The sequence below is a fragment of the Microcaecilia unicolor genome, chromosome 6 (assembly GCF_901765095.1).
Source record: "Microcaecilia unicolor chromosome 6, aMicUni1.1, whole genome shotgun sequence".
Taxonomy (NCBI): Eukaryota; Metazoa; Chordata; class Amphibia; order Gymnophiona; family Siphonopidae; genus Microcaecilia; species Microcaecilia unicolor.
The window spans coordinates 33,620,126-33,641,596 of NC_044036.1; the positions used below are offsets into that span (position 1 = coordinate 33,620,126).

The window sequence follows — 21,471 nt, forward strand, 5'->3', positions numbered from 1 at the left end:
AGCATTATTCTACAAATAGGCATTTAAATGCTATAGTGTGTAGCTGGAAGTTGGCATATACACACAGATAGCATTTGGGTACAGAGTGGGCAGGGCACACAGTGACGCAGAAAAATTACATTTGTGCATGTGATTCAGCAGTTCAGGCACTTACAGCAGCTCTATAGCTAGCGAGGAGTAGCCTAGTGGTTAGTGCAGTGGACTTTGATCCCGGTGAACTGGGTTGATTCCCACTGCAGCTCCTTGTGACTCTGGGCAAGTCACTTAACCCTCCATTGCCCCAGGTACAAAATAAGTACCTGTATATACTATGTAAACCGCTTTGAATGTAGTTGCAAAAAAACACAGAAAGGCAGTATATCAAGTCCCGTTCCTTTCCCCCCCCTTCTTTCTCTCTATAGCCAGTGTAACTGTTCATGTCTAATTTATATGTGCATATCTATCCTGTTACAACAGTATTCTGTAAAAGAAAGTATCCACCTATTTTCCTTTCTAGAAAAGGTACCACATAGGCATACTGTTACAGAATTGCCCTAGAAGGGAGGAGAAGGGATCACATTACCTCCACGTTAAGCAGCCTTCGTTGGCTTCTAGTTCTCACTAGAATTCATAATAAAATGCAATGCTTGGTTTACTGGACCATCTATAGAAGACAGCCTCTGTATTTCATGAATACGTTGGTGTGGTACTCCTCAACTAAGCCATTACGTTCCTCACAACAGGGTTGTTACAGTCCTCTGCTTCAATGGAGCTATGTTTATCCTTAAGTAGTAATAGTATTTTTGGCAATTAGGGTCCTGCACTATGGAACAAACTCCCGCTGGCTTTGAGAGAGAAGATTAATTATCTCCATTTTCACAGGAAAGTGAAACTGTTATTCTTGTTGTTTTTCTTTTTCTTTTCAAGATTTCGGATATGCTTTTGGATGACCTATTATGTTTTTAGCAGGGGGTAAATCAGTAGGGAAGGCCTTGGGTTTTTGGGAACTTTTTATGGTTTAATATTGTATAAACTGTATTTTTGTTTTGTGAACTGCTTGGGGGTCTTATGATGTAAGTGATATAAAATAAATCAAATCATTACGATAAGATTTCTCACTGTTATTTAAATAAAGCAAGCTGTGGCCTTTTTTCTTCTACAAGTCCCAGCTCTTGCTATGTGCACCTGGCTGTTTGGGAGTATCACCAGCCAGGGCTGTTAGTGCCCATGTTATGCTTGTCAGTGTCTGAGATAATTAAACTCTGCTGCAGTGGGAAATAAGAAAGCAGTGTGTGGGGGTGGGGGGGGGGGGGGGGGGGGCTAGATATCAGTTCTTTGACAGGGCTAGAAATTAATGATCTTTCAGTCTACTGCCTCTATTGCTCTGACATGAGCAAATGAATGACAGAACACATTCATATTTCTACTGCAAAGGAAATTGTGGAGAGCACACGTTTCGCCATATTTTCATATTTATTTTTAAAAAATTGCTCAAACTAGTCTGATTTCAAATGGATAATTTTGGCAGTATGATGATTTATAGATGCAAAAATATCTGTTCCAGTGGCCTGGATATCAAACATATAAATGGCAAGTGACCGTACTCACCCGCAAATGCGCAGTAGAGACTTCGCTCTCTGTCCCGCCCCCGCGTCAATACGTGATGACGGAGGTGGGACAGAGAGAGAAACTGCGCGAAGGCGAGGGAGGGAACCGCCGACATCGCTACTGCTCCCCCCCGAGGTCGCCGCTACCGCTCCCCCCACCCGGAGTTGCTGTCGCCGCCACCCCCACTCCACCCGGCCTGAGCACTCTCTTCAGTATTGAACTTACATCGCCGACACACAGCAGGCAGATCAGCTGAGCTCCCGTCGGCCTTCCTTCCCTGTGTCCCGCCCTCGCCGACGTTACGTCACACGAGGGCGGGACACAGGCAGAGAAGGAAGGCCGACGGGAGCTCTGCTGATCTGCGTGCTGCGTTTCGGCGACGTAAGTTCAATAGTGAAGAGAGGGCCCGGGCCGGGTGGAGGGGTGGCGGCGACTCCGGGGGGGGGGGGGGGCCCTGCAGCGGCAAGGGGAGGGGGCCTTGGAAAAACCCCATACTAGCCCGTTTTAACGGGCTCAATGGCTAGTTTTAAAATAAAAAGCACTTATGAGTCACCCTGACTTGCTTTCTGAATTCTGTCGCCCATTCACTAAAGCACGTTACCAACCGGATTTAAAGCGGTTTAATATAGGAGTTTCTCGTGCACTAAGACCAGATTTAATACATCAGTATTTACGGCTTTTTAACTATTTTCTTTTTTGCAGGTCTTGCACTATTTTTTTCCATTAGCATGCGACGCTTCCAAAAATATTCATATGGCAGCACTTACCATCTCCTATTTAGGATACATTAACCCCTGGATTCTATATATGGTGCCCAAAATTGGGCACTGATATTTGGGTGCCGATCCAAAATGGGTGCCCAACAAATTGGCCAAGGAGCCAATTAGTGCCAATAATTGGGTTCGGACTGGCATCAATTTGAATTTGCACATACATCTGCTATTCTATAACGTTGTGCATCTAAATCCCATAGCAGGCAACCCAAAAGGGGCCGTGGCCATGGGAGGTGTATGGGTGGGTCAGGGGTGTATTTAAAATTGGTATGCAGTATTATAGAATACCTGGGATTTGCACCCAAATTGGGCATTGGGAATTAGACCTGGTTTCAGCAGATTTTCAGAAAGTTTTTTGACAAGAGTTCCTCATGAGAGACTCCTGAGAAAATTAAAGAGTCATGGAATAGGAGGCAATGTTTTGTTGTGGATTAGGAACTGGTTATTGGACAGAAAACAGAGTGTAGAATTAAATGGCCATTTCTCTCAATGGAGGAGGGTGATTAGTGGAGTGCCACAAATATGTACTGGGGTCAGTGCTGTTTAACATATTTATAAATTAGCTGGAAATCGGAACAATGCGGACTGTGAAAAATTGTAGGAAGACCTTAGGAAATTGGAAGACTGGGTATCCAAATGGCAGATTAAATTTAATGTGGACAAATGCAAAGTGGTGCACATTGGGAAGAATAATCTGAATCATTGTTACCTGATGCTAGGGTCCGCCTTGAGGGTCAGCATCTAAGAAAAAGATCTAGGTGTCATTATAGACAATATGCTGAAATTTTCTGCCCAAATGTGTGGCAGCGGTCCAAAAAGCAAACAGGATGCTAGGGATTATAAAGAAAGAGATGGTAAATAAAACCGAGAATACTATAATTCCTCTGTATCGCTCCATGGTGTGACCTCACCTTGAGCATTGTGTTCAGTTCTGGTCGCCGTATCTCAAAAAAGATATAGTTGAATTAGAAAAGGTTCCAAGAAGAGCAACCAAAATGTTAAAGGGGATGGAACTTGTCTTATATGAGGAAAGGCTAAAGAGGTTAGGGCTCTTCAGCTTGGAAGAGACGGATGAGGGGAGATATGATTGAGGTCTACAAAATCCTGAGTGTGTGTAGAATGAGTAGAAGTGAATTGATATTTTACTCTTTCAAAAAGTACAAAGACTAGGAGAGACTCAATGAAATTATATGGAAATACTTTTAAAACAAATAGGAGGAAATATTTTTTCACTCAACGAATAGTTAAGCTCTGGAACTCATTGCCGGAGGAGATAGTAACAGTGTATCTGGGTTTATAAAAGGTTTGGACAAGTTCTTGTAGGAAAGGTCCATAGTCTGTTATTGAGACAGACATGGGGAAGCCATTGCTAGCCTTGAGATTCGTAGCATGGAATGTTGTTACTATTTGGGTATCTGCCAGGTACTTGAGACCTGGATTGGCCACTATTGGAAACAGGAAACTAGGCTAGACGGACCATTGGTCTGACCAAGTATGGATATTCTTATGTTCACTCAATGCAATTCTATAATGGGTGCTCATCTTTGAGTGCCTAATATAAAATAGTTTTGAGTGCCGATTTTTTTTTTGGTGCTGACTGTTGAGTGCCATTGAATCTAGCCTTACAGGTTCTTGCATTAAGTCTGAATTATCCAGTTAGCATGTGTCAATGTGAACCCACTAGCTGGATATCACATCCACATCCATTCCCCACCCTTGACATACCAGCTCCCCAAAAGATGCATAAAGTAAATAACGTATCTCAAAAAAATATAGCGGAATTAGAAAAAGGTTCAAAGAAGAGCGACCAAAATGATAAAGGGGATGAAACTCCTCTCGTATGAGGAAAGGCTAAGGAGGTTAGGGCTCTTCAACCTTCCTGGACCCTTACGCCAAGCCCCCTCCCTGCCCGTCTTCAAGTCTTTGCTTAAAGCCCACCTCTTCAATGCTGCGTTCGGCACCTAACCCTTACCGTTCAGTGAATCCAGACTGCCCCAATTTGACTGCCCCTATCGGACCGACCGTTCACTTGTCTATTAGATTGTAAGCTCTTTGAGCAGGGACTGTCTCTCTTTGTTAAATTGTACAGCGCTGTGTAACCCTAGTAGCGCTCTAGAAATGTTAAGTAGTAGTAGTAGTAGTAGTCTTCAGCTTGGAAAAGAGATGGATGAGGGGAGACATGATTGAGGTCTAAAAAATCCTGAGTGGTGTAGAACGAGTAGAAGTAAATCGACTTTTTTACTCGTTCCAAAAGTAAAAAGACTAGGGGACACTTGAGGAAGTTACATGGAAATACTTTTAAAACAAATAGGAGGAAATATTTTTTCACTCAACAAAGAGTTAAGCTCTGGAACTCTTTGCTGGAGGTTGTGGTAACAGCGGTTAGTGTATCTGGGTTTAAAAAAAGGTTTGGACAAATTCCTGGAAGAAAAGTCCATAGTCTGCTATTGAGACAGACATGGGCAGCAACTGCTTGCTCTGGGATTTGTAGTATGGAGTGTTGCCATGATTTGGGTTTCTGCCAGGTACTTGTGACCTGGCTTGGCCATTGTTTGGAAAACAGGATATTGGGCTAGATGGACCATTGGTCTGACCCAGTGTGGCTACTCTTGTGTGGCTACTCTTATAACGTACAATTAGAACACGCAAAATACTGCAAAGCTTTCATGTGCTAAATACGTGTTAGGGATTAACATCCTTTAGAAAGGAAGCTCTACATATAGGGGAAGAGTTGTAGAGAGTCATGGACAGGGATCAGTGCACAGAATGTAGCGTCTACTAACAATGAAGTTCAACCTGCTATATGCTAATCTCTGGTTCATGGTTGGCAATGACCAATCAGGACACAGCTTTCATTCAAGCATTCTGTGATCTTAATAGCCAGCTGCCAAGTTCCCTGCAGCTTGTCCTCAATATAGCACTGCTCTGTTTACCTACAACTTTTATACCTATTGTAAAAAAGCTCTTTCACAGTTATAAATGTGCTATCAGCTCTAATAGCTCAAGACTGAAAACAAATGGCTCCTGCCTCTTAAACACCAGAGCTTATTTGGATCAAGAGACATTTGCCTTTATATAGGAACCAGGAGGGTTTATTACTTAATTCAGCAGGACAATCTATTAAACTGCATGTAATAAAAGATTTAAAAAAATGTATAGTGTATTTATTTAAGAATGATATAGCGCTACTCATATAGCTGTTAAAAGCTGCCTTGCAAATGAACCAACTGTGAAAACAGATGTTTAACAGCAAAGCAAAATGCAGCTGGATAAAGAACCGAGGCTTAAAAATCAATGTTCTTTTCCATGTCACAAGGTAAGGCGCATGATGTGTTTATTAAACTTAGGATAAATATATTCTGAAATTCCTAACAAAAATTCATATAGGTTTTGTCTAGGTGATTCAGGTTTTGAGTTGCTTTGCTAGGCACTAGAGAATGACACGGGGATAACATCTGTCCACGTCCCTGCCCTGTCCCCATGGGTTCTGTTTCTGTCCCCACCCCATCCCCGCAGGCCCCGTCTCCGTCCCTTTCCTGTCCCCGTAGGCCCTGTCTCTATCCCCGTCCCTGCCCCATCTCACAAGGTTCTGACCCCGTCTTCGCCCCATCCCCGTGGGCTCTGTTCTTATCTGCAGAAACTTCGAACACTTATGATTTTATATTTAAATCTATTTATTAAAGTATAAAAAGGAACAATATGCTGTGCAACTGTTCTATATAAATTACAAATAGAAAACAACAATAACAACGAGCAGCTATAATAAACCCTCCAACTACCACCACCCTTTACCCTTCCAACCCCAACAATAGCTGACTTCTCTTTCGAAAATAAGCCTGTAAGCCAACCAGGACACCATGCAAAGGGCTTTCTTTCCTGAAAAATACTTGTAACATTTCGTGCCACCAGTAAATCAGGCCCTTGGCTTTGGTAAATCTGAAGCACAGGACTATTTGACATTAGCAAACTGTTCTCTAGACATTCAATAACATTCGTGAATGTTATTCGGTTCCACAATCACTAGTCACAATACAGGCAGTAACTGAATACCTGGTAAATGTTTTCTTCCGTATCAGGATCACGGATTGGCTCATGTCCCGCCTCAAACACAATGTACTATTACATCAGCAGCCAGAGGGAAAAAGAGCAAAGGTCAAAGAGAAGGAAAATACAGAGAAGTTTGGAAGGTCAAATACAAAGTCACAAGCAAGCAATATACATGTAAATTCAGTAACTATGGATAACTGGCTTACTAAAAGATAAAGGTGCATACTTCTATTTCTTTCTAACTTTTAAAATTTATTTCATTTTGTACTTAAAACAAAATTTCAAAAATGGAAACAGAAAACAATGTCAGATCTACCTTGCCACCTCTTCCTACAGTGTTTGTGGCATTCTACCAATCCCCCCCCTACCCTGGGGGGTAACCCATGCTGCCTTTTACCTCATTCATAATGCAGGGTCTTCATAGAGAAGGAGTGATTTCTAGTTGCTTCTACTGTGCTAGTGCGGTTTTTCAAAATGGCTGCCACCCAATCAGCATGCACCATTTTGTTGCACAGCAAAAATTCAGAATAGCTCGGGCCTCAGGTCAGTTGATATCATTTTGTAAAACTGCACCAGTGGGGTAGACACCATAGGGGATCACTTCTGCTCTGCTGTCATAAATGGGTTAAAAGATAGGATGATGAGACTGGTAGAGGATTAGCACTATGGGGGTGGGGGCTAAGTGTTGGAACTAGTTACCAACATTTATATGTCACCAGTCCAGTTATATGTTGAAAAAATCATGATAGGCCTAAGGCCTACAACCTGTTCTCTTGATCCTTGCCCAGCAAAGATAGTACAATGAGTGAGCATAGACCTCACTGAACGGGCCACAAAAATTGTTTACACCTCTCTTGTGGCAGGGCAGCTGCCAACAACACTAAAAAGAGCTGTTGTTTATACTTGTACATTTTGCTATTGTTATGCTGTCAACAAAATTGACAGCCTTGGTTGAATCTCTTCATAAAGGCGGTTAATAAAGCCCAATAAATAAAAAGTTTTGCAATGGTTATTTCATCAGTTTGCTTAATCACACATGGTTTTTTTTAGTACTATTTTCCCTTCTTGAACAGCACTGTATCTTCTAGGGTTTGTCCTGTCTCTTGATGTCTATAAGCCACATTGATCTAGTCTCTGATATAAGTGGCATACAAGCATTGACTGTAACGTAATGTAATATAATTTTCTATTTTACTAGGGGTTAGAGAATCTTGACGCCTAGGAGAGCAGAGATTGAAGTAATGAGTGGGTATACGTAAGAAATTAGTGTGCAGTGAAAAATCTTTTGTTTAATGCTCTACTGCACACACAAAATTTAGCAGCATACTCTGAAATCTCAGGGATGGTAATTATAAATGAAGGGGTCGATATTCAAAAGTGTTTAACAAGGCAGGAGAGGCTCCTGTCCACTGAAACCTCGCTGAGCTAGTCAACCTCTGAGATTCAGTATCATTTAAGCGGGTATCCTCGGATACTCAAAAGCATTTATCTGGCCTGGATTGGCACCTTGCCAATTAAATACCCTATATGCAGCTATCCGGAAATATTCAGCGTGGGATAGCCGGCTATCTCCCGCTGAATATCACCAGTTAGCGGCTAGCAGTTAGCCGGTTATATCGGCCCACATAACTAGCTATCCGCTCATTTTCAGCCCCACTTTAGCAGCTGTACTTGACCACATGAATATGTGGGATATCTTTGGCCAGTTAGAAGATAACCAGCTACATCGGAATATCAACATAGCCGGTTATCTTCTAACCAACCAAAAATAAATTGGATATTCAACGCCAGTCACCGGAAACAGACTGGCATTGAATATCTCAGTTTAGTGGTGTCTGCAGGAGTCTCGCGGTCTGTATATCGGCTCCTTGGTGTTTCTGAATATCTGCGCTAACCAGTCAACCCTGAACCAGACAGGTTAGGTGTGGAGCTAGGGCGCTGTTCAGTTCGCTGACTGGTTAAGTAACCACATAAAGTTTGGGCAACAAAACAGCTGTCCTAACTCTATGCCCTGGGTTAACCGGGCACAGGTCTGAACAGTGGTTTAACATCTTGGTCAGTGGACATACCTGGATATTCAATGCATTGAATACCTGGGGTTAGGTTACCTCGTGGCTGGAAGCGGCTTATAAGCTGCTCACTGCCACAGGCCGAATATTGACCAGGACATTTCTATGAGTAATGCAGAAATTTTCTTTTAGAAAATTGCTCTCTCAATATGTTGATAAACATATGCACAAAAGACCTATATGGACATTCTTTTACCTGTATTCCTGGGGGAATGGTCTTGGGAATGGGGGGGGGGGGGGATCATTTGTGTGCATAATGTAGATTGTAGAAAGCATGTACAGCAAATCTACTTCCAGTGAACAGAAGACATAGCTCTGTATGTGTAGTTTCGCTGGCATAAATTTGGAAGCAAATGCATACATATAACTTATACATGTAATGAGAGGGTGTCAGAAAATGACCTAATTAGTGTTTGTCACACCTTTTTAGCCATTCAAAAACAACACAATAAAATGATCCACAATTGGAAGCTTGTTCCTGTTGTTTGGTTTGACATATGATGTAAAACAAAACAAATGTTGATGTTTTGGGGTTGTTTAGCATGAATGCACATCTCTGTAAGAAATCTCATATGGCATGTGTGGAAAATCTGTCTGAATGCTCCAAGTATACCCACTAGGTCAGGATTTGCTTTCATTGAAAACAACACGGACCGTGGCAAACTAAATCTTTCATATTTCTGCTACATTCTTATATCCCCGGGAGCCACGTCAGATCTCTGCAAGATACTTTTCAGTGGCAAGAGGGCAAATCTTTACACTTTCTAAACGGCAATGTAAATGAAGGATTTTTCGATCGTGCAAGATGAATGGCATCATTATTTCAACATCTTTGATCGGTGTTTCAAAAATATCTAAAGAAAACAATACACGCTCTCTCCTCTGCTCGTGTTTTGTGAAATTATTTCTCTTCAGCAGGATAATTATACTTTTAGAGCACCCTGTTATTAGCTGTGAGCTGGCAGCAAGCTGCTTCCTTTTCACTGTCTTCTAGGAAATGTTGCATTTCATGAAGTCGTAAATTACCTGGTATACAGGGTCTTCTACATCTTCTTCCAAAATGGTCTATGTCAAGGGTGCAGAAAGAAAAGCAAGAAAAACAGCACAGATATGAGAAGTAGAACTGGAAATCAAAGGACAGCAAGGGAATCAGGCAGATGTGGCTCAAGAATGTTGAAGGCGGTTAAGGTTGACACACAGATGTGGCCTAAGTTATTTGCTTATCATTCATGGTATCATTTTTAAAAAAAAATCAAGATATGTAGAGTCTTTGCATTATTAACATCTTTATGGATTTCTACAGAGTGCATGCACTTCCATGATAGGCTGGAAATATTTAGCCCCCTCCCCCCACACCCATTAAGAAATGCAAAAAATCTCCAGTTTTTCTACCATTTGCATAGCTCAGTGATTCCCAAACCTGGTCCTGGAGGCACCCCAGACAGTCAGGTTTTCAGGATATCCATAATGAATATTCATGAGACAGATTTGCATTTGCATCAAAGTCTTAGCACCTGATTTACAAAGGGGTTTTTTCCCCCTCCTTTCTCCTCAATGTTTGGGGTCCATTCTCAAAGTGGCAAACCATCTAAATCCCAGCGTTAGCCCTTTTGAAATGTGAATGGGGGTGGGTGGTTTGATTTAGCTGCACTAAAAATAGGCTGACCAGAAGCCCTTAGACCTGGGCAGGGAATTTGCTTCCCGGGTGGGAAGGAGATCACTGATTCTAGATGCTGAGACAGCTGGCTCGATTTAGACCTGCTGGCTTTGTACCTAATCTAGGTACAAGGCCCAGCAGGTCTAAATCTAGCCAGCTGTCTCTGCATCTGGAATCACTGATCTCCTCCCCACCCACCTAAACATTCCCAAGTCCCTTTCACACCTACCAGATCTTAAAAAGAACTTTTAGTTTTCCCCTTCCCCCCAATTCTCATCTTTTCATCCAATTTTAGTAAAAACACCCCTAGACGGTACTTGGATATCTATCCCGTACACTTGATTTTACAAAAATTATTTGCCCCTGATTCCTCCCTCTCTCTGTTGGATCTAAGAGAAGAACTCCTCTTCCCCAGAAAACCCCAAAAGTAACAAATGCACATTTGGCAGGAGGATGCAGACTGACTTCCTCCAGGCCCAATGTCTAGCATAGTTCTTAAGTTGCCCATTGCTAAGTGCTGAGCCAGTAAGAGGTAAACCAGTATTCTCAGTCATGATAGGGATCTTTTCTGTGGGGATGGGGAAGCTCCAGGATCAGAGGGTTTTTAGAGAGTCATAAACAGTGAAAGGGGTGGGCCACAGGGACCATGGCCCTACCCATAGGCGCCCCGTATAAGAGGCTTGGGGAGGCTAAGCCTCCCCAGCCCAATCGTGGACTTCGTTGGCTGCTGCTGCTGCCCTCACAAATGCAGTACTTTTGCCAGGCAGGCAGGTCTCCCTCATTCTTTCCCGTTCTTGGCTCCCCGACCGGCACCGCCCCCCCCCCCCCCCCCCCGTTTTAACCTTTAACTTTCCGTTGCAGCGACGCCAACGTCAATGAAGAAAAATGCACTTCACAGGCTCATCATCTTCTCCCTTCTCTCTTCACACAATGTCCCGCCCTCGCGGGAACAGGAAATGCATCATCGTGAGGGCGGGGCACTGTGTGAAGGGAGAAGCTGGAGCCGGAGACGAGCCTGTAGTGCCTTTTTCTTCATTGACGTCGGCGTCGTTGCAACGGAAAGTTAAAGGTAGAAAGACTTTTACTAGGTTACATCTTGCTGATCATGGCAAACCCAGATATTCAATGGCACATTCCCAGAAAGCTGCTCAACATGAGTATCCAGGCAGACTATCCCTGCACCAGGTAGTGCTGGGACAGTCCATGGGTAGAGTCGGGGCAATGCTGCAATGTACTCAGTGCCAATATTTAGTTGGCCGCTAACTTAGGCCAACTAAAAGGCTAATTTTATCTGGGTTCTTATCTGGGTATGGTTGAATATCAGCCAGGACCCAGATAAATCTCAGCAGTTGGGTGTACCTGGATATTCAGCACTGTCTTCTAGGTAAGCAGCGGTGCCGAATATCTGGGAATAAAAAGCCAGCATTTCAAAATATAACAGCTGACCACTGTGGGCTAAATATTGACCAGCTAATAAATTGGTAAGCAAAGACTAAGCTGTGATGAATCCATAATGTTTCATTATTATTAAGCCAGGTCTATTTATATGATCTGTAATTTTGTTTTTGTTGTTGTTTTTGGATTTTAATATAAGAGTTAAGCTCTGGAACTTGATGCCAGAGGATATGGTTACTGTGATTAGCAGCATATCTAGGTTTAATGGTTTGGATAAGTTCCTGGAGGGATAGTCCATCATCTGTTGTTTAGATAAATATGGGGGGAGCCAGTGCTGTCCCTGGGATTGGTAACATGGAATCTTGCTACATATGGTTGTTAATAAAAGGAGCTCATTGTGAACACTATCCACCCTAAAAGGGTGTTTTGTGGCTCTACTTGAGAATTGTGATATGATCCCTCGTTTCATATTGTTTACGGTCTGCATTTTCCATATGGGTGGTATATTGGTGTATTAGGGTCTGCCTAGTGTTATGGTACAGTAAGATTCTGAGTGTGTTTTTGCACAAATTTGTGCATAGTGTTTTACAGTTGAGCGATTGTGGTTAGTATATGCTTTGAGCAACCACTTTATTCTTTGACATATGATACATATCTAATATCTAAATTTAATAAAAGGTATTAATTGTGACTATTTTATTTTTACTTATTTTTTTCTGTGTGTTGTCAGACAATTATGGAGGTAAGCTCCGCCCATGGCCCCACCCCTAACCCCGCCCCCTTTAGCCTCCCCAAACAGCTGGGCCACCGACCGCCTATGGCCCTACCAACTTTTTATCCCCTGGGAGATGTTCCGCTGAGCCTGTAAGGAGTTACTCTATTTTAGATCATAGATATAGGAGGGAGATTTTTTATTTATTGCTATTTATTTTAAGATTCAGCAGATGTGTGTGGGTGTGTGGCGGGGGGGGGGGGGGGGGGGAGGAGGTCTTTACAGGACAGGACTTAAATGGCTAATGTAAATTTCCTGTAGTAGCCAAATAAACATAAATTCCAAATCTAAGCACTTACCTATGTTTTATCTGAATTTTATCCGAAAAGGATCCGTGGATTAGCTAAAAAGGAACTGTTTAGCTGGCGATAATTTGATTGGCTAAGACAGTGCCATTTTGAAAATTGATCCCTTGAGGTAGGATTTTAAGTTTCAGGAAAAAGTAGGCCCAAAAGCTTGCATGCTTTGATTGTATGTTTTGCAACTAAAGAGCAACTGTGCAAGCCAGTTCTTCCGCAAAACAACACACTTGCTATTTTTAATTTCAAAAGTGCTAAGCGTAAGAAAAGGATGAAAGCTGCACAGTGATTACTGGATAAAAATTGACCTGCATACTTTTGTTTTCTGGAAAAGCTGTCCCCTTTCTTGTCCTTACAAGAAAATAAATCTTTAGGTAAAAGATGCTCTTATTTTAGATTGTGATGGAAGGCTTTTTGACTCTACTTTTGATGAAAATTTAAATTAAACCCTAGGTCACAAGAAATGGAGGCTGTGAAAGCCTTGGATAGTAAATTGATTATACACTGTACAATGAGATAACTAGAGGTACTTTGCCCCATCGACAACATAACCGCTCGTTAGATAAAGGTCCTCCTAGGGCAGGACTCTCAAAACATTGTCTTTGAGGGCTACAAACCAGTTGGGTTTTCAGGATATCCATAATTATATTTATTTTATTTACTGGAATTTGATATACTGCTCTTTACAGAAGCATCAGAGTGGTTTTACATACCCAGAGAAGCTAAGTTACCCAGTTCCAAACTGAAGATTTGGGGACAGTTCTGGATTTCTGACCACCCCATTCTGGTGCATTATGGGACTTGTAGTACTGATGTAAATGGGCAGGGCCAGGCACTACAAATGTCATGCTGTTTTAGGATGTAAATTCAAAACCAGGACAAGTCTCCATTCTGGAACTGGGTAATTTGGCATCTCTGCAAACCAGCATTTCAGAACACAGATGAAAAATTTGTCTGCCTCAATTCTGTGCAAATGTTTCACTTGCATATCCATGAGGGACAGGCTGAAAAACAGACTGGTTTGCAAAGACCAGAGTTCAAAACCCCTTCTGAAGAAGGCATTTCTGTTTTGTACATTCCATACCGTCATAAACCTACATTTCTGTGTCACTAATTTACAAATCTTTTTCACATCAGCACTTCATAATGTCCTTTCAAACCATGACTGGCCCTGTGATTCATTGACTCCTCTCTGCTGTGCTGCTTCTTTCCGTACCTGGTATACTGCTTGTTCACACTGTTTATCTTTCTGTGCCTTTTTCTCCATTTCTTCCCTTTGTTTCAATTCGTAAATGAGTTGGAAGAGATCTCGCAAGTCCAATATGACGGGCTCGGCCTACACAAAGTTCGGAGAAAGTACACATGGATTTTAACTGGATAGGCTTGCCGACTTATTGACAAAGAAAAAAACCGACACCTGCTCTGCCCCATTCCTCTCCCTTGTCCCGCATCCGTGTCCCTCCTCTAGTCCTTTGTCATACCCACTGTTGTACCCTTCTCCACTCCACAACTCTACAACCAACTGTCCAAACTAGGGTTGCCATCTCAGAAGAAAAACTGCCACGTGTACATACATTCTTTTTTTTGTTGTTGTTGAAAATATTTTTATTGAAGGAAAAGTTACATCACATGCCAACACAGTGAGCCAGCTGACTCGTACCTTTCCAACATCTGCAAGATCACAGCTCTACTATCGATTCACACAAAGAATTAATAACAAAATTGATAACAAAATGTACAACTCATTGCCCACAAGCAAGTAATAACACAATCTACCATTCCTTCTAATTTTTCTTTTCCCCCTCCCCACATAACCTTCCACCCCAACCACCTACCCTCCCTCCTCCCATTCTATGATTGTTTCACAAGCTTGACGTAAGAGAAACAGAGCTCCAGTAACCAAACCCTGCAAAAAAAAAAAAAAAACAAGTGCATTCCACACATATATAGAAAACCTGGCATAATAAAGCAGCACTTATGCCAGGCCTCAAATAGCAACAGATCTACCTATGAAAAGGCAGCACCCTAGAATATCAATTTCCCTACTGGAAAATCAGTCTGTTACAGCTTTCTACCTATAAACTAAACACTCACAGAAAATAAATGCTAACAGAATACTGCACTTTGGGCATATGCACAGAACACAGCAGACCATTAACAAATCTAAAACAAGGGACCACATATCAGTACTGGAGATATGAAAGCAAAAAGCTGAACTGGAAACCTCAAAGAAGTCAGACTCTGCATGTACAGCAATAATAGAGAAATAGAAACTGAAATGCAAGGTATCTGCCAATTGTCTTGCAGGGTCTCCTGTATATTTGACATGTCTTCTCAATCATCTGTGTCCCTCTCTCTACCCTCCTCACATATTCCTCACCTGCCTTCTCAGTGTCCCTATCCCCCCCCCCCATATCCGATATTGCACCTCTGTGTCCCTGTCCCTAGACTCCCTCCATGACTTGAATCTTTTCTCTTTGTCCCTGTCACATCCCCTCTCTCTTCCCCTTCTAAGGCATCCCCCATCCTGCAGTCAGCATCCCTCTCTCTCCCCCCTGTCCACCCTTGCAATCCAGGATCTCTCTCTCTCTCTCTCTCTCCTGTTGGTCCAGCATCTCTCCTTCTCCCCCGTATGGTCTCTCTCTCTCTCTTTTTCCAAACTACTCCTCACTTCCCCCACTGTAGGTCTAGCATTTCTCCCTCCTCTACAGTCTGGTCTCTCACTCTTTCCTCCACTCCTTCACCCCCCCCCCCCCCCCCCCCCCGCCAGTCCAGAATTCACTCCCTTTCTTCTCCCTCACCTCCTGGTCTGGTATGTCCACCTACCAAGAGGGGGGGTCTGGCATCTCTCCCTCTTCCCCCCATCCCATAGCTGTCCTCCCCCAAGTGCCTAGCATCTGTCCATCTCCCGCTATCCTGTGGGTTAAATTATCCCCCAATGTTCAGTGGCGGGCCATGTCCGGGCACCGGCACTGAATATCAGGGAATAATGTTGAGTGGGAGGGCTGCTGGAGCTTATGCAGGCCTAGCTGATATTCAGCCTAGCTCGCATAAGAAAGGTTTGTGGGCCCTGGCTGAATATCAGTCAAGGACCTGCAAAATTGTTTTTTAAAGTTATCTCCGCCTCTCCCGGTCAGCAGCCCCATTCCACCTCTTCTTCCCTTCAGGGCCTACCTGACCTCTCTGGTGTTCTAGCGGGGTGTTAGGGACAGGAGCGAAACCCCCCCCCCCCCCCCCCCAGCTCTTGTCCCTAGCTGTAGCTTCTTGAAAATGGCTGCTGTGAGAAATCGTGGCAGCCAATTTCAAGAAGCTGTTACTAGGGGCAGGAGCGAGAAGGTTCGCTTCTGCTCCTGACACTCCACATGACCATCAGGTAAGGCAGGGAGGCCCCAGGGGAAGTCCTATTCTAACCGGGAGTTGGGGGTGAGGGTGGGGTAGGGCTGCTGACCAGGGGTGGGGTGGGGCGGGGCTCGCATAAAGATAGATGGGTGAATTTAGGATAGCTTTTAAGCTGTCTTAACTTCACCTGCTTAACTTACGTAGGTCTAGGCTGAATGTTGCTGGTACCCACTAAGCAATGGCCCCTGACTGGCCCACTTTTTTGGGGCAAGTCAAAGGTGATATTCAGTGGGACTCCCTGCTTTAGTGCCGCTGAATATCCACTTCTGCCCACTTAAATCACTTTAAATATTGGCCCCTGTATCTTTTGTACGCCATGGTCTGGGTGACTGTTTGAGCATCCAGGACTGTCCGGAGGGGACCAGTATAAATAAATACTGTATTAAAAGTTATGGCATCTAGTAAAGTGCAGACATTACAAACTAGGGGGCTGCAAATGTATTCTTGCAGCAAGTATTACTTCAGGGCTACTGGCTGTGCTAACCGCATCATCTACATTTTTCTCAAAGAGGTGTCAGAGGTACACATCTTCCCCCTGAGCAACCACCCTGACTGTAACCCTCTCACCTTTCCTAGGGCAAAGGAGAGTCTTGGATTAGCCAGTGCCATATGGAAAACCAGAGCCTGTGGGGCAGGAGAGAATGAAAATCATGACCACCCAGAACAGTGTGGCATCTTATCACTTTAAGTGAGGAGACTGGGAGGAAAAGGGACCTTTGAGAGCTTCTTTGAGTAGGAGCAGGGGCGTATCTGGAATCCGGCGGTAGGGGGGGCCAGAGCCAGAGAGGGGGGGGGCACATTTTTGCCTCCCTCCCCCCCCCCCGCCGCCGTCTCTCTCCACCCCCTCCCCGCCGTCAACCCTCCCCCGTTGCTTACTTTTGCTGGCGACGTCAGCAACGACGTCAGACGCCGAACTGGATTCAACGAATCAGCACTGCAGCGTTACTTCCTTGAAGCACATGGCCACGGAGGAAGACGAAATATGGAGATTGCGGGTCGGACCTCGGCTGGCGGGGGTTGGGGCCCCCCGCCAGCAAAAGTAAGCAGCGGGGGAGAGTTGACGGCGGGGAGGGGGGCCAGGGCGAAATCTGCGGGGGCCCAGGCCCCTGTGGCCCCACGCAGATACGCCCCTGAGTAGGAGGCATCCTTTTGCTTCAGAGGAGGTGTGATCCTAAGGGGAGACCTCAGGGTGAGAAGTGACTGATCTTGCCAAGTATTTGTGACCTGGATTGGCCACTGTTGGAAACAGGATGCTGGACTCGATGGGCCTTTGGTCTTTCCCAGTATGGCAATACTTATGTACTTATGTACTTGGTGGGAGGGTGGCTGTTCTTCTCAGGCAGTGAAGTTACTTTAGGCCACTGACAGCAATTTACTTCCTGTTCCGGGGCAGAGGGAGCAGGGAGCCAGCGGAGCTGAGAGCCGCGCGGCTGCTCCCAGCAGCTAAGAATACACCCGGGGGGGGGGGGGGGGGGGGGGTTGATGCGCCGGGGGTGGGGGTGGGGTGGGGTGCGCATCGGCGATCCGCCCCGGGTGGCAGCCGACCTAGGATCGTCACTGGGCTGGGCTGAGAGCCTTTAGTCTACAGATTAAAGAAGTACTGCCATAGGAAACAATAGGACGTCTTTTACTACGCGGCGGTAAGCCCAACGCTGGCTTACTGCTTGCTAAACAGGAAGTACAGCTGGGCTACTGCAGCAACCCGATTATATTTCCCACCCCCCAGCACGTGACTTTTCCGGTGCTACAAAAATATGGTGGCGCGGGAGCCCTTACTGTCCCCCCCCCCCCGCTCCGAAAAAGGCTCTGTGTGCTTCACTTGCCACACAACCATTTCTTAAAACAATACAGACTTTTACCCACTGCGGTAAAAGGGGGCCTCAGCGCACGCCAAAAACATGCGCTGGTGCTGGCGCAGGCCCCCTTTTGCCGCAGCTTAGTAAAAGGACCCAATAAAAAAAACCACAGTTCCAGTGTCCATGCTGCTCCTTGTAAGCTTCAGGTACAAATTTTGATTGTAGGTTCCTGGGAACAGGGAAATACCTTTTGTGCCTCTGACACGTTTTGAGCTACAATTGAAAAAAATGTGAGAAAATAAAAAGAAGTGCAGGTACTCACAGCCTGGGCTGTTTTTATTGCCACAAATCTATGGTTTCCTTCCTTTCCACATACATATCCAAAGGCTCGGTGGTCCGTGATATCCTTTGCAATATATGAAATTTCATGAACTGCGTGATGATGTTGAAGAACCTAAAACAAGTACAAAAAAAAAAAAATTCACACCACCAATTATACAGGTTTTCACCGAATTTCTTTCTTCAAGATAATTGTTCTACATAAGTTCTTTTAACCACATGTCACTACAGAACTAGGGTGACAGCCCGGCAACAACCGCGTGAGATTTCAAGCTGGTATTCACTGACCGCTTACAGTTAAGTGTCTAATATTGTATTTAAGCATAACTCCATTCTGATTGCTTATTTTATTGTGGAAGTAGGCAGGATCAGTGCTATGATGGCGGATTGCTACGGGCCGACTCCATTTTTTATGGTATAAAGGCACTTCAAGCAAAATTCTGAGCACTGCATTATAAAAAACAAAAAAAATATTTAAATCATATTATATTAAACAATATATGTAATACACTGGTGGAATAGTTATCATCAGTTAAAATTTAATGCCAAGAAGTGTAGAGTGATGCACTTGGGGTGCGGAAGCCCAAAAGAGAGATACCGGATAGGAGGGGAGAGATTAGTAAGCTCAACTCAGGAGAGAGACCTTGGGGTGTTGGTGTCGGAGGATCTGAAGGTGAAGAAACAATGCGACAAGGCGACGGCCATGGCCAGAAGGATGCTAGGCTGCGTAGAGAGGGGCATAACCAGCAGAAGAAAGGAGGTGTTGATGCCCCTCTACAAGTCATTGGTGAGGCCCCACTTGGAGTATTGTGTTCAGTTTTGGAGGCTGTATCTTGCTAAAGATGTAAAAAGACTGGAAGTGGTGCAAAGAAAAGCTACGAAAATGGTATGGGATTTGCGTTGCAAACCGTACAAGGAGAGACTTGCTGACCTGAACATGTATACCTTGGAGGAAAGGAGAAACAGGGGTGATATGATACAGACGTTCAAATATTTGAAAGGTATTAATCCGCAAACAAACCTTTTCCGGAGACGGGAAGGCAGTAGAACTATAGGACATGAATTGAGGTTAAAGGGGGGCAGACTCAGGAGTAATGTCAGGAAGTATTTTTTCACGGAGAGGGAGGTGGATATGTGGAATACCCTCCCGCGGGAGGTGGTGGAGATGAAAATGGTAATGGAATTCAAACATGAGTGGAATAAACACAAAGGAATCCTGTTTAGAAGGAATGGTTCCGTGGAATCTTAGTGGCGATTGGGTGGTGACGCCGGTAATTGGAAATAAAACGGGAGCTGGGCAGACTTCTACGGTCTACACCCTGATCATGACTGAATTGATAGGGATGGGCTGGAGTGTAAATTTTAAGGGGCTTCGATGTTAGCTTCAGAACTTAGTACAAGAACAGTACTGGGCAGACTTCTACGGTCTGTGCCCTGAGAAAGGCAAGGACAAATCAAACTCGGGTATACATATAAAGTATCACATACCATGTAAAATGAGTTTATCTTGTTGGGCAGACTGGATGGATCGTACAGGTCTTTTATCTGCCGTCATTTACTATGTTACTATGTTATGAGCAGAGTGGGTGATGAATCAGTCTGCAGCTGGCTAATATTCAGTTATAATTACTAACACTCATAGTGCGCAGACCTGGTTCCAGTTGGGGGGCGGGGAAAGATCCATGGCTGGACAGCTTGGGAGACAGAGTTGCAGATTAAAGTGGTTGACTGGGAGGGGAGAGAGAGGAAGGGAAGGGAAAAGGAAATGGGACTTATATACTGCCTTTCTGTGGTATTTTGCAACTACATTCAAAGTGGTTTACATATATTCAGGTACTTATTTTGCACCTGGGGCAATGGAGGGTTAAGTGACTTGCCCACAGTCACAAGGAGCTGCAGTGGGAATTGAACCCAGTTCCCCAGGAGCAAGGTCTGCTGCACTAACCACTAGGCTACTCCTCCTAGTGGTTAGTGGCTAGTGGCTAGACAGAAAGAGAGATTTTTGCTGTGTGCAAGAACAGTCACGAGACAGTGGACTGCAAAGCATGCAATGCCTGGTTTATGGGAAGAAGATTATCAATAGAAATCAAACAAAATAAAACATGGAAAAGAAAATAAGATGATACCTTTTTTATTGGACATAACTTAATACATTTCTTGATTAGCTTTCGAAGGTTGCCCTTCTTCGTCAGATCGGAAATAAGCAAATGTGCTAGCTGACAGTGTATATAAGTGAAAACATTCAAGCATTACTATGACAGTCTGACAGGGTGGGAGGATGGGGTGGGTCGGAGGTATGCATGGGGACATCAAAGCATATCATTGATATTCTAACAGGATGGGTGTGGATAGGTGAGGGGTGGGGTGATCAACAGAGACATACAGCTTTATGGTTTATAATGGGCTAGGAACCCCAGATCCTTGTTAAGTCCTTTCTGTTGGGTGTTAAAATATTCAATCATTCTGACTTCAAAGGTCTTACGTTCTTGTATGGTTTTAAAGTTACCTTTCAGTATTCTCACTGTGAAATCACTGGTACAGTGTCCTGATTCTGTGAAGTGCTGTCCCACCGGGGTGGGGGCCCTACTGGCTGTATTGTTCATGTGATGTCTATGTAAATTGAATCTTGTCTTAAGCATCTGGCCTGTTTCTCCAATATAGCATCCTTCCTTACATTTTTTACACTGAATGATATATACCACATTGGAAGATGATGAAATCCCCGTCTGTAAGAGATGTTCAGTCAGGTGAGGCCATAGAACTGTGAGCAACCAGAAGATCCCCCTCACAGAACAACCAAGGGCATTTGTCACCTATTAGTTAAATGGTCTATGCAAAGGATGAACCTTCAAGAGGTGGAAGGCCAGGAATAGGCAAGCATTCCTCTAAAATCCTACAGTCATTTTTAAGAAAGGAAGTTGAAGATGTAGCTATTAATGTCTCCATGCCAAGATCAAATTTCTGAGAACTGTGCACAGTTAGTGATGCCCCCTGGGGCCGTATATGAATAACTTTTCTAGTACATAAATGTCTGACCAGTTCCATACCCACAATGCAATGCCTCTGCGCTTGTTCCCAAATCTGACTAATCTGTGCTGCCAGCAAGAGGAATGGTCATGGAGTGTCGGTGTAGTGACTGGGTAAGCAATAGGAGAGGGTATGAAAAATTTAAGAAAAATCTCAGAGTAAGTCACAAACCACAGCCCAAGGCAATGGATCACAGGTCTAATTCCAATTCAACAGGAAGCTCAAAAGGGAGAGAGGAGGAGGAGGCGGAAGAGGAGGAAACAACCCTCCCCCACCCCCACCCCCCAACAAAGAAAATTACATTTTTTTCA

The 21,471-nt window shown here is 44.1% G+C and overlaps 1 protein-coding gene across 9 annotated transcripts in view; it reads right to left on the minus strand.

Moving 5' to 3' along the window:
- The window catches only part of LOC115472873 (disabled homolog 1-like), a 610,553-nt gene that overhangs the window by 76,104 nt on the left and 512,978 nt on the right, over window positions 1-21,471 (minus strand). For 7 of the 9 annotated variants that reach the window (XM_030207355.1, XM_030207354.1, XM_030207353.1 and 4 more), the window contains 4 exons: window positions 18,117-18,248; window positions 13,816-13,935; window positions 9,503-9,541; window positions 6,411-6,476 (listed from right to left, as the gene is read on the minus strand). In XM_030207355.1, the coding sequence (XP_030063215.1) occupies window positions 6,411-6,476; window positions 9,503-9,541; window positions 13,816-13,935; window positions 18,117-18,248 (357 nt within the window). The remainder of the gene's footprint in view (window positions 1-6,410; window positions 6,477-9,502; window positions 9,542-13,815; window positions 13,936-18,116; window positions 18,249-21,471) is intronic. The other 2 variants (XM_030207360.1, XM_030207358.1) reach the window with 1 other exon arrangement.